This window comes from Paroedura picta, chromosome 2, assembly GCF_049243985.1.
Source record: "Paroedura picta isolate Pp20150507F chromosome 2, Ppicta_v3.0, whole genome shotgun sequence".
In the NCBI taxonomy this organism is placed as follows: Eukaryota; Metazoa; Chordata; class Lepidosauria; order Squamata; family Gekkonidae; genus Paroedura; species Paroedura picta.
In genome coordinates, this window is record NC_135370.1 from 106,898,288 (window position 1) to 106,910,620 (window position 12,333).

At 43.4% G+C, this 12,333-nt stretch overlaps 1 protein-coding gene across 6 annotated transcripts in view; it reads right to left on the reverse strand.

Moving 5' to 3' along the window:
* Positions 1 to 12,333, reverse strand: part of LUZP2 (leucine zipper protein 2) — a 500,598-nt gene that overhangs the window by 147,464 nt on the left and 340,801 nt on the right. For all 6 annotated transcript variants that reach the window (XM_077322002.1, XM_077322001.1, XM_077322000.1 and 3 more), the window contains exon 6: positions 1,182 to 1,244. In XM_077322002.1, coding sequence (XP_077178117.1) covers positions 1,182 to 1,244 — 63 coding nt within the window. The remainder of the gene's footprint in view (positions 1 to 1,181; positions 1,245 to 12,333) is intronic.

Consider the following 12,333-nt stretch of genomic DNA (forward strand, 5'->3'; position numbering starts at 1 on the left):
TGAAAATTAAAAAACACCCCCCACCCCCTGCTGTGAAGCATGGAGGAATCTTCTTGCCTTGACTGCCTCCATGTGGGTTCTGTTCTGGGACAATTGGTGAACCTGTATTCACATCTGCGTAGTTATATTTAAATAAATTTAACTTTACCCTAGATTCTGAATCCAGCCCTGGGGAAGACCTCCTGGATCTCATTCCAGCTGTTCATGTGCATAAGTTGAGAGCTGTTTTGTTGTTTCCCATAGTTCATTGTACTGAAGTGTCCTATACTGACTTTGGTACAATTTTTTACCACAATTTCAAAAAGATATATACTTTAACATCATGCAGATCTCAGTGGGATACAAGAGTGATGGTGAGACCTGGGGATCGCCCAGAATAGTAGCTTAACTCTAGGCTACAGAGATCAGTTCACCTGGATAAAATAAATGCTTTGGAGGGTAGACTCTATGGCATTGTACCCCACTGAGGTCCCTGTCCTCCCCTGGAAACCCTACTCCTCATCCTCTGCTGGTGTTTAGGAAGGACCTAGTAGATCTATATAAGTTCAAAGTGGGACTAGGGACTAAACAAAATGCAACAGCTGCAGATTCATTAGTTTAAATATCATTTGTTTCTACCCTGCTTCCAATAAACATAACCTAGAAATGGTCTAGTATACAGCACTGCAGTGAAAAGAAGACTATCACATTTTGAGGTGATATTACCATTTTCAAACTTGAAAGCTGGAGAGCTGAAACATAGCCATTGACACAGGTGCATATGCCAAGCCCACTTTCACACTAAATGTTTTCGAGTTCAGCTGCTTGCTTGTGCAAATTCCCCAAGTGTTGCAAATTTTTTTACTTTAATGGTGTCTGGATGCTTCAAAAGCCAAGGGATGCCATTTTGATTTTTATTTACTTTTCCATTAAAACTCACTTTAAAATTTTAAAGTTTTATAAACCAGCTACACAAATGACCTCAAAAACTTCTCCATGAATAGAGTTGGGAACCAGATTTATTTATGCACAAACATATAAGAAGTTACTTGAAGTCAGAAGACAATTTTTCAAATAGACTGACGTTAATCCCTGAATAAAACATTTTTCATCACCACTGAAATAAATTTGTGGTTGATATTAGTGTAGTGCTGTTTGCTCACCAAACATGTTGGGTTCAGAACACAACAAATTCTACTCACCTCTTCTGCATGAATACCACAAAGCTTGCTTCCGGACAGGAGTTTGTTCTTCAGGCTTTTGTTCTAAAAGAGGGGGAAGAAACATGTTTTGTATTACTAAAATCTACTAAAATATTAAGGAGCCCCCTAAATATTTTAACATGGTAAACCAAAAGATGGCCATAAAGCTAGAAGTGAGTGAAAAATACATTTAAAAAGAAAATAAATATGCAACAGACTTGGTACAAATATTATCTTCTATTTTAAAATTCTGAATGCCTATGTAATGAAATTTACATATTCAGTTATACAAACAGAAAAATCACTCACTAAGCTAAGCTTTCAAAACACACTGTCAATTAAGGTGGAAAATATTTGTTTGGACTAGCTGTGATAGAGGACAGAAAGGGAGAAAGGTGAAGGAGCTATATGCATTGACTAAAATGAAGATTTCAGCCTTGAAATGAAAAAGAAATAATTTCTAAAGTAGAATATTTAATAACATTAAACTAGTTGAAATCAAAAGTATTGCTTCATTTTCCTTCCTCCAATCCAGTTATTTCTTTCCCCCCATTTTTCTAAATGAAAGAAATCTGAATTGATTGGGAAAATGTATTAAAATGTAGCTCTTTCCAACAGTCCTTGAAATTGGCTTTCACATTTACTTACACCATATAATCTGCCATAAGTCTCAGTGAGAAAGGTGAACTATAAAGAAAAATATATAAATAAATAAAAAGGTGATACAAAGCAGATTATGTTGTTCTCCTTTGCTCTATTTTATCCTCACAACAACCTTGTGAGGATAAAGAATGTGTTCCTGGTCCAAAGTCATTCAGAAAGTTTCCATGGCAGAAGAGGGATTTGAACCTGGGTCTCCCAGATACTAGTCTGACACACTAACCCTAACCACTACACCACATTGACATATCATTACTAACATTATAGGGGTAGTGTCCAGAATACCTTTAATCACCAATAAAAAAAATAAGGATTTTGGTAAATAGTCAATATGATTATACCAGGGATACTTCGTGTTAGAATCATAGAATCATAGAGTTGGAAGGGGCCATACAGGCCATCTAGTCCAACCCCCTGCTCAACGCAGGATCAGCCCTAAGCATCCTAAAGCATCCAATAAAAGTATGTATCCAACCTTTGCTTGAAGATTGCCAGTGTTGGTGTAGTGGTTAGGAGCACAGACTTCTGGTAAACTGGGTTTAATTCCCCACTCCCCCACATGCAGCCAGCTGGGTGACCTTGGGTTCACCACCACAGCACTGCTAAAGCTGTTTTGACCAAGCAGTAATATCAGGGCTCTCTCAGTCTCACCTGCCTCACAGGGTGTCTGTTGTGGGGAGAGGAAAGGGAAGGCAATTGTAAGCCTCTTTGAGACTCCTGGTAAAGTGGCATATAAGAACCAACTCTTCTTCTATATAGAATCTACTTTAATTTCAGTGCCATGCTAAAATACCTATTGTAGACCAGACAATATAACTATTCTCAAATATACCGAAGTAAAACACTGGCCACACTTTTAAGCTCATTACTATTAAATGAATATATGCATGGAACATTTCCCAGATACTTTACAATGAAAGCTGGTCTAAGTCCTTTATGCTTTCTCCACTCCCATTTTCAATCCACTTTATTCACAGAAACCCATTACTATCTATATTTCATTACATGTGGGATATTAAGCAGCCTCATGGAAGGGGGAAAAACTCTTAAAGTGGTTTCTAATGGATCTTATGTTTTTTAAAAAACATCATGCTACTCAAATAGAGGAACGCTTGCACAATTAATTCCACATCTGTACACCGCCCGTGGCGCCGCGGGCGCCACGGACTAAATAAAAGAGTAAGCCCTTGGAAGGCGGGCTGTGTCCGGGATGAGGAAGGGTGCCGATTGGCCCCTTCCCCCAGACAGACTATTGGAGGGACCAATCGGCAGGCGCGAAGCGCCTGCCGATTGGTCCCTCCAATTCCTTGCCGGAGCAACTGCGAGCCGCGCGCAGCGCGGCTCGCAGTTGCTCCTTGGCTGGCGGCCTGACGCCTCAGGAGGCGCGAAGCGCCTCCCGAGGGGTCAGGCCGCTGGCAAGGGAGCACCCGCCAGCCGCGCGTAGCGCGGCTGGCGGGTGCTCCCTGCCCGGCGGCCTGACGCGGCCGGAGGCGCGAAGCGCCTCCCGCCGCGTCAGGCCGCCGGCTACTGAGTCCCCGGCAGCCGCACGCTGGCCGGCCGCTGGGGGCTCCCTGGGCGGCGGCCTGACGCGGCGAGAGGCGCGAAGCGCCTCTCACCGCTTCAGCCCGCCGCCCAGGGAGCCCCCAGCGGCCGGCCAGCGTGCGGCTGCCGGGGACTCAAGTCCGTTCTTCCCACGGACCTCAAAAAATGGCCGCCGCCGCTGCCAGGAAGCCGCCAACGACGCAAACAAGCCGCCAGCCAGACGCTGCCGCCGCCAGCCAGCCCTCGCCGCCGCAAGCCACCCGCTGCCGCCGACAGCCAGCCCTCGCCGCCGCCAGCCAGCCCCAGATGCCGCCGAAAATGGCCGCCGCCGCAAGCCAGCCGCTGCCCCCGCAAGCCCGCCCTCGCCGCCGCCAGCCAGCCCACGATGCCGCCGAAAATGGCCGCCGCCGCAAGCCAGCCGCTGCCCCCGCCAGCCAGCCGCCGACGCAGCAAGCAAGCCAGCCGCCGCCGACAACAATGGCCGAAAATGGCCGAAAAGATCCCCCGCCGCTGCCGTCAGCCACCCGCTGACGCCGAAAATGGCTGCCGCCGAACATCGCCGACCTCCGCAAATGGCCGCCGACGCCTCCAGCTAGCCGCCGCCGCCGCCTCCACCCAGCCCAGGATGCCCCGCCGCCGCCGCTGCCGCCCGCCAGCCCTCAATGACGCCTCCGGTAAGGTTCGCTCCTTTTCTCCTTGCTGCCCTTTCTGCTCGCTACCCTTCCCTTCCCATTCTAGCGCCCATTTTCTCCTTGCTGCCCTTTCTGCTCGCTACCCTTCCCTTCCCATTCTAGCGCCCATTTTCTCCTTGCTGCCCTTTCTGCTCGCTACCCTTCCCTTCCCATTCTAGCGCCCATTTTCTCCTTGCTGCCCTTTCTGCTCGCTACCCTTCCCTTCCCATTCTAGCGCCCATTGTATTGGAATTACAATGGGCTCTTTTGCTAGTTTTTAATATATTAACAATATTTACGACATTGACAAGTTGTTCAGATGTTCCAGATGAAGCGTAAAGTGATAGGCAGAGTGCAAAAGTGTTTTCAGGCAACTTCCCATCTCTATATTTCTTTTATAGATTAAGCATGATAACTATGCAGCCTAAGTTACAGAGTCAAGTAAAGATCAGGAACCATTACAAGTTACTTATCACCTGCAAGTGGATGGAAGTGAAATCTGGTAGCCAGTTTTTCAGAAAAAGTTATTTTGGGAAAATGTAATTTTACAGAGAGAGGGCGGGGGGCAGGTTTCTATATGAAGGATTCTGAATGTGTCCTCCTGACAGTATATATGTCCGGGATCCGGAACCTCTAGAAGTTACCTGTTCCATAAGGAAAGAACTGTCCATATTGGGTTACATGTGTTAATATGCAAGATATAGTCAATCTCTGTGACTTATATATGGTCAAAATAGCATAGAACAAACCCAAATAATTGGATCTGGTATACATGAAAACTGTTTGGTGTCAGTCCAAGGTAGAAATAGGTTAAGTGATATCAGGAACTTCTCATGCTCTGATAATAGGTCAGCTGTAGTAAGTAAAAATCTGTTAAGGAGTCTGGTGTTACCAGATCCTTGTCCAGCATTCTAACCACTATACCACATTAGCATTGGAAAGTCACCTCTTTCAGCCTAGATAACATCACTGATTTGTACTGAGAATTGTTAACATTTAGATGACAAGACCATGAACATAAGATCCTGGATGGGGTCAAGGAAGCAGCTAGTGCAACATCCTGTTTCCCTTGTTGGCCGCAAACAGATCTAACATTTTCCTGTTATCTCTAGATATTGGTATTCAGCTAAAGTTAAATTCCCAAGTTAAATTCCCAAAATGGATTGCTGAAGGGTATCTTCAAGTCCTTGGACTCAATAGAATGAATAATATGTGTGGAGGAGGCAGCATGTGACATGTTTCATTGGGTTCTATATTAACTATGGATGACTTTGCATAACACATGTAGGCCACCTCCAAGCCATGGAAGTTTATGAAAGTTCATGAAAGACTAAGGTCAATGGCGGCCGCAGTGAGTTCCCAACCGCTAAATATTGTGTAAAACAGATGGTCAATAAAAATCTTAATAAAATAAGGATCCAGAAAACAACAATTTCAGTAACTGATAATGAAGAATTGCTCAGACCATCCAATAGATTTTATAAACCATCCACAGTTTGATGGGCCTTCTTATGTGGCACCACAGGAAAGAAATTTTATAAGACCCCTTCTTAAGCTTCTCTCAGCCAATATTTTCTAACTTTTGTCCTTCATACCATCTGACAATTTATCTAACCCTGCTGGTTTACATAGAATTGTCTTGGAATTGAGGTAAACTTTGCTGTAAAAGGTTCTCTTCCAGCCACAAAGGAATTCCCACATCAGTTGCACTTTCTTATTTCAAAAAAGAGGAGCTTTTTGAGATAGCATTTTTAACCGTAACATACAAGGGAAAAAGAACAGCCACCAATAAGACAACCTGAGGTGCTGCCAATGTGTCTCAAGTGTATAGCACAGAAACTGAGGTACTAAGGGAGGAAAAGGATGACAGCTTTTTGTCTGCAGATGGTACATTTACTTGAGTGGCACTAATGCTTCTGTTGAGTGCAAAATTAAGAATGGTTTAAAAAATACGAGACCTGGAGAATAAGGAAAAGCCTTTTAAATATTGTTCTAATATTCTGCTGGTACTTTGCTGTCATATTGTAGTTTTCATTTGCAGCTTTTAAATAGGGATGTATTGTACATGAGAATTCAAGTTATCTTTCAGCAACTCTTAATTTCATATTATTTTAACAAGAAGATATGAATCAGGAGTACTCAGGAACACTTGGAGAGTTGAGATATAACCAAGGAAGTAACTACCAAATCCAGTTCATGCTTGTGTCAGAAATTTCACAAATAATCACTGATACATGGAGATCAATGGAAGAGGTTTTAAATTTGTTTTTGAAGACTTAACAAATCATATTATATAAAAAGCCTAATGATCTTGAAACAGGGGTTGTTTGTTCACTGGAGAGTTGAAAAAAAGCAATAATGATGTACATCTATGTTACATTGGAAAATTAAATCATTATAAGACTTCCCTCAACTGAAGCTGGACATCTGGAGGACCACAGGTTGACTACCCCTGCCTAGAGATTGCTTCTGATATAAACCTCACCACTTCCAGAGTTTTCATAGGATAAGCTTTGTTATGTGTGCATAGACTGCATGAGGTGAGAACATTGGTGGCTAGGAACAAGATTACTGCCTCAATTGCTCATTCATCAGTGATTGCTGAACAGTAACCCACCTAATGTTTATTGATCTTTTGGTCTTTTGGCTTTTCAAAGAAGAATGGAACAAGTTGCCTCTTTTGTGTGGTTTATAGTTATTAAGTGGGCATTGTAGACTTCTGCAGCTGAAATTTTTATCTATTTATTTATTACCAATGGAGCAACAGGTTGCTACAAAGTATGTCCTAGGTGGAGTCTGCACAGAGCTTTTATCGCAATCCCAGTTCGATTCAGTCCCTTCCGTTTACATGGAATGCAATTTCCATTCTGATTTTGGCCTATTTAAATTTTCTCTCCTCAACAAACATGATTGATCTAGAGTGATCCTACCTTTTCCTCGTGATATCCTGGAGTGCTTTTAACCCTCAATATTTTAAAAATCACATGACTAAAGGTGCAGCTCTCTGCTTTTCCCTGAACTAACTTGCTGCCGAGCCTCCAACATTGTACAAAAGCCCTACTTGGTCGGGGTGTCAGTTCAAATGCTTCCTGGTTGCAAAACTTTTCTCCAATGATTTATTTTTATTTTGTCTCCCTCTGGAATCTGTGCTCCAGAACCAGCAGAGATTTGCCTCTTCTCTGAGAGGCTGCTGGCTGGCTGGCTGACTGCTCAGCTCCCTCCCTGGCTCCCTTCCTACCCCACACTCATTAGAGAAATAGCCCTCATGCTGCTTCTCCACCGGCTATCAAAAGAGGAGAAATCCTTCACCCTCCCCTCTCTCAGATCCCCGAATGGTACAGAGTACTTTCTGTTTCAAGTCGGGGGAAAGTAATGAGGAAGACCTTAGCTCAAATCGATCTGAATTCAACAGGAGTAAACAAAGTAAGTGCAGATTCAGCCCTAGTTTCCCAATTGCTAAAACAGGAATAATATAAAAGTTGAAATAGAAACTATTAATAATATAGGAAATATATTTTATTGTAATAACTTATAAATTGTATGTACTCTTCGATGAATATGTTCAAATAGAAGAAAGTAATATTTTTAGATAGAACCACCAGAAAATAATTTCCCCCATAATGCAATTAAGTAAATTCAGAAACTTGATTGAAGTTTATAATAACTCTGAACTTTTTAGTAGTAGTATATTATAATCATAATTACTATAGACCAACTTAGCTATCTGGAACTTCTATTTTTTTTTAAATTCCTTTGAGTTTTAATAACATTTTTCAAAAGGAGACACAAAACAAGAGAGGTGGAGCATTCCTCTGAATTAATTCATTTGTACTGCATCATGTTACAGCAGAAAATCTATATTGAAATGGATTACAAAACTGAAATATGTGAACTCTTTCAATGAATTACAACTGTAAATACTATAGGGTTCAAACCTATATTCATTTGATTCATTCCGATTAGCTCACTGTGCTGAGGAAATTTATTACCAACTAGTAATAGCATTGTAAACGTATGCATGAGAAACATGTTGCCAACTGAAAACAGACTATTAATTGAATTCGGTACATCAAGGCAGGTTGAACTCTACATCCTAATGGAAAGCTGGCAAGTTTTATTTGTAAATTAGACACTTATCATTGTTGCTCAAATAAGTGTTTCTACAATGGCCAATGCAAAAGTAATTTCCACTCACTGTTTATTTTTTAATTCCCTCATGTGTCTTTTACACAATTCCAAGGTAATGACAGCACAGAGCATCTTGTTTCACACACATTTTAACTTGTTCCCGTCCATTACCTAGTGAAAATTGCTGCTTCTGCAATGATAAATTGCTTTATGCTTCTTGATGCAGGTGTTCATGGCACTATAAGGTAATGCAGGGTAACTACAATATTATTACAGGCAACTTAGAATCCACACTTCTAGTATACGGGGAGGGGGCTGGGGGAGGGTTAGCACGTGCATAAAATTAACCAGCAGAACAAGTTGGAACAGGTTCTCATTCTGCGCTGTGTTAACTGACTGTGTCCTCAGCAAGAAGTATGTAAGAACTGTTATTTTTTCAGGCAAATTTTACACTGCCGCCAATCTGTTGTTCTTTTTGCTAAGGGCCAGTTGGTATAGGCAACTGCTAGCTTACACCTGCTGAATATTTTCTCTGCCAAGGATGTTTTTGCTTATGAATAATAATCCAACTCTGTATAGATCAAATCTGTGCAGGTGTGACCGCATGCAGAAGCTACAGAATCAAGATATGAATGGAAGTCACCTGGTAAGAGTACATCCTAGCTTAAAACAACTTGGATTTTGTTAATAAACTTATATTAAATTTTTCCCACAGATCCTGATTGACTAGGTGTTAACCTCTTATCATACTACAGCAATCCCTGCTGTCTGCACAAAGAAACATGACCAAATAGTATACAGTGGGAAATATGGCACAAACATGGTTTTCTTATCAGACGCAAATCTATAGTTCCACGAAGGAGACCAGGAGAAGATAACTAGATAACTAGATAACTAGATTAATTATAAATGAATCTGTGGAAAAGCTAGAGCTGAATCCCGAAGTTGGCTACATTTTCACAATGAACAGAAACAAATTTGCCACCAGTGAAGGACACAGTTTGCCTAGGGCAAGAACTTGTCACTCTTTATCTCAAATTAAGAATGAGCTAGATGATTATTCATATTTCTCCTCTCTACATTACTTCAGTACACTGTGCTGGATTTAGTGGTAATGATACAATAACTTTGTTACAATATTCCTGGAAGGGGTTTTGAAGAGGAAGACCTCACTAAGTTTCTAGCTAACCCCCACAATTCACTTGCATTTACAGCTTTCCTTTGCATTGGCAGTGGCAATTCTGCACGAGATTCGTGCAGACCCTGAACTGGTGGAAATGAAGTATTTCTGCTTTCAGAAAGGTGCCCATTTTGGCTTTGTGCTGAAGAACGAAGGCAAGAAAGTCATAACTTGATTAAGATAATCAACTTCTGTGTGACAGTTAACTGTCCTCCCATCTTTCTGCATCCAGGTTACCTGCTGCCAAGTAGAGAACTTGAAAATCATATTACTGAGCTTTGCTCAGGCAATTCTGCCCATTAGCTCAGTACTTAAAACTAGTTATAATTTTTTACATCCACAATCCTTAGTACTTTATTTTGTTTTTGTTGTGAGTTACAGTAATCCAACCTGGAGGTGACAGTCATGTGGATCACTGTGGCAAGGTGTTCTGGGGACAAGTAGGGCACTAGCAGTTTTGCTTGATGCAGGTGGTAAAATGGCTGCTGTGCTACTCCGGTGACCTGAGCCTCCAAAGATCACACCCAGAATCCTAGCAGATTGTGCTTTCTCTCTCGGTCCTTTTCTACCCAGCAACAGGACTTCCGTCTCTGAGAGGTTGAGTTTCAGTGACTCTGCTTCAGTCAAAACATCACTGTTTCCAGGCAGTTGGCAAAGGTTTCAGGGGGTGAGTCCAGTTGGCCATCCATTAGGATATAAGTTGGGTGTCATCAGCATACTGGACCAACTGGGCAAGAGGGTGCATAAAGATGCTGAATATTCTCCAACTACTATCATCAGTTTACTTGCCTAGATAAGAAGAGTTGGTTCTTATATCCGCTTTTCTCTACACAAAGGAGGCTCAAAGCAGCTTACAGTCACCTTCCCTTTCCTCTCTCCACAACAGACACCCTGTGAGGTGGGTGAGGCTGAGAGAGCCCTGATATCACTGCTTGGTCAGAACAGCTTTATCAGTGCCGTGGCGAGCCCAAGGTCATCCAGCTGGTTGCATGTGGGGGAGCAGGAAATCAAACCCAGCTCACCAGATTAGAAGTCCATACTCCTAACAACTACACCAAACTGGCTCTCTAAGATAAATCAATGAATTTTGCCCCGGTATCTCCTATTCCAGGTACAGAAAAAATGTGAAACCATTAGAGGTTTTTTACATGTAACCTTCCCTAGACCATGAAAACAACCCAGGATACCCACCAGTATAATCCATGTTTGTCCTTCCATCTGACCTTCATTTACTCTGCCTATTGTGAGGTAACTAATTAGAATCATAGAATCATAGAGTTGGAAGGGGCCGTACAGGGCCATACAAATTCTCACTCACAGGGTAACAACTAGTGTTGGGCACTTCGGCGTCTGAAGTAGCCGTATGCTCCTGCTGCAGCCAGTGCCACGCTGCACCATGGGGGGAGGAGCGGGCACAGTGCGCCGGTGGGTGCACATGTGCAGATGTGGAGCTCCACACCTGTGTGTGTGCGCCTGCCGGCACGCTGATGCCCCCGCCTCCCCTCCCCCCATGGTGCATCACTGGCTGCGGCAGGAGCGAACGGCTTCGGGCACCAAAGCACTCAACCCTAGTAACAACTAGGCCTACAGAGCTACAGGTGAGGCTTGGAATTCTCCAAGATTACAACTGATCTCCAAACTACAGAGATCAGCTCCTGTAGAGGAAATAGCTGGTTTGGAGGGTGGAATTTATGGCATTATACTCTGCTGAGGTTCCTACCCTCTCCAAACCCCACCTTCTCAGGCTTTATTCACAAATCTCCCGGAATGTTCCTACCCAGAGTTGGTAATCACATAAAACCATATCACATTAAAAGTGTAGGTGCCAATAACCGCAGCCACCAATTGATGGCATGGGGGCTGACTGGCAAGGTGAGATGATGCCTGTCAGTGTGCGGGCATGCGCAGCTGAGTGTGCATATTGGCAGCGGTAGGGAGCGGGCCTTGTGGTGCCTATTTAAGGTGCTATGTGCATGGGCCCAGCCTTTCCACTGCCAGCTTCCTATCCTCCTGCCCTTGTTATATGGTTTAAATTGTTGCTCTATGTTCCATTACAGCAGTTTAAATGGGGAACAAGGTAGAACCTGGGGTTTGTCAGGGCTCCAGTTTGCATACTGGAGCCATTAAGGAAGGGGTCACCATAAGAGAATGGCTAGAAGGACTGAATGAGGTGGGCGCCCATTGGTCACCTGCCAAGCCACCTCCAGGGGATATGGACCCTGAGGGCAAGGACCTGTCCTCCTGGCTGGCAGGAAACAGTCTCCAGGGCACCCTCAGGGCCAAGCAGGAGCAGCCAGGTGGCTGACGGGGGTTCTTATACTCATGCCATGCCAACCCTCTGACTGGAGGTTGTTTTACAATAAAGCTGTGGCCTTGTTAATGCCAACTGGAGTCACGTCTTTCTTGCCAATAAGCCCAGGTGCCAATCAATTACTTCCCAATCACCTAGCAGTATAGAGAAGGCAAAAAAGTCCCATTCAATCCATTTGAGAGGAACTAAAAATTCTTCCTGGAATTCTGCACTACTTCGATAGTGGGTCACAGCCACTTTTGCCTTGGAAGGAGCCTGAAAGAGGAGTTGTCACTTTAAATAGGTACCCCATTTCTGCCTCCTTGTTGACATATGCAGTTGAAACAAAATGAGGTGTCAGATTGTGATCTCAGGGAAATTGAGACTGGGAGGAGAAGGCATGGCCATCAGTTGATACAGGATGGAGGGCCGGGAGGTTTATTCAACCAGTGTACAGCTAGTGTACTATGCATGGTCGGGGGACTCCAGAAGGCCTTGGGCTTTATTGGGCTACTAGCCAGCTCCCAATCTCCTCCTCCCCTGGGCTGGCTGTGGAGCTTCCCACTCTTGCACCCTATTTCTGAACTGTAACAGAATTTGCTCCAGCATTATTTCATGATTATTATGACATGTTATTTCAAGATTACATGGATATTGTGGTTTGTTGTTTGAGTTTTGACT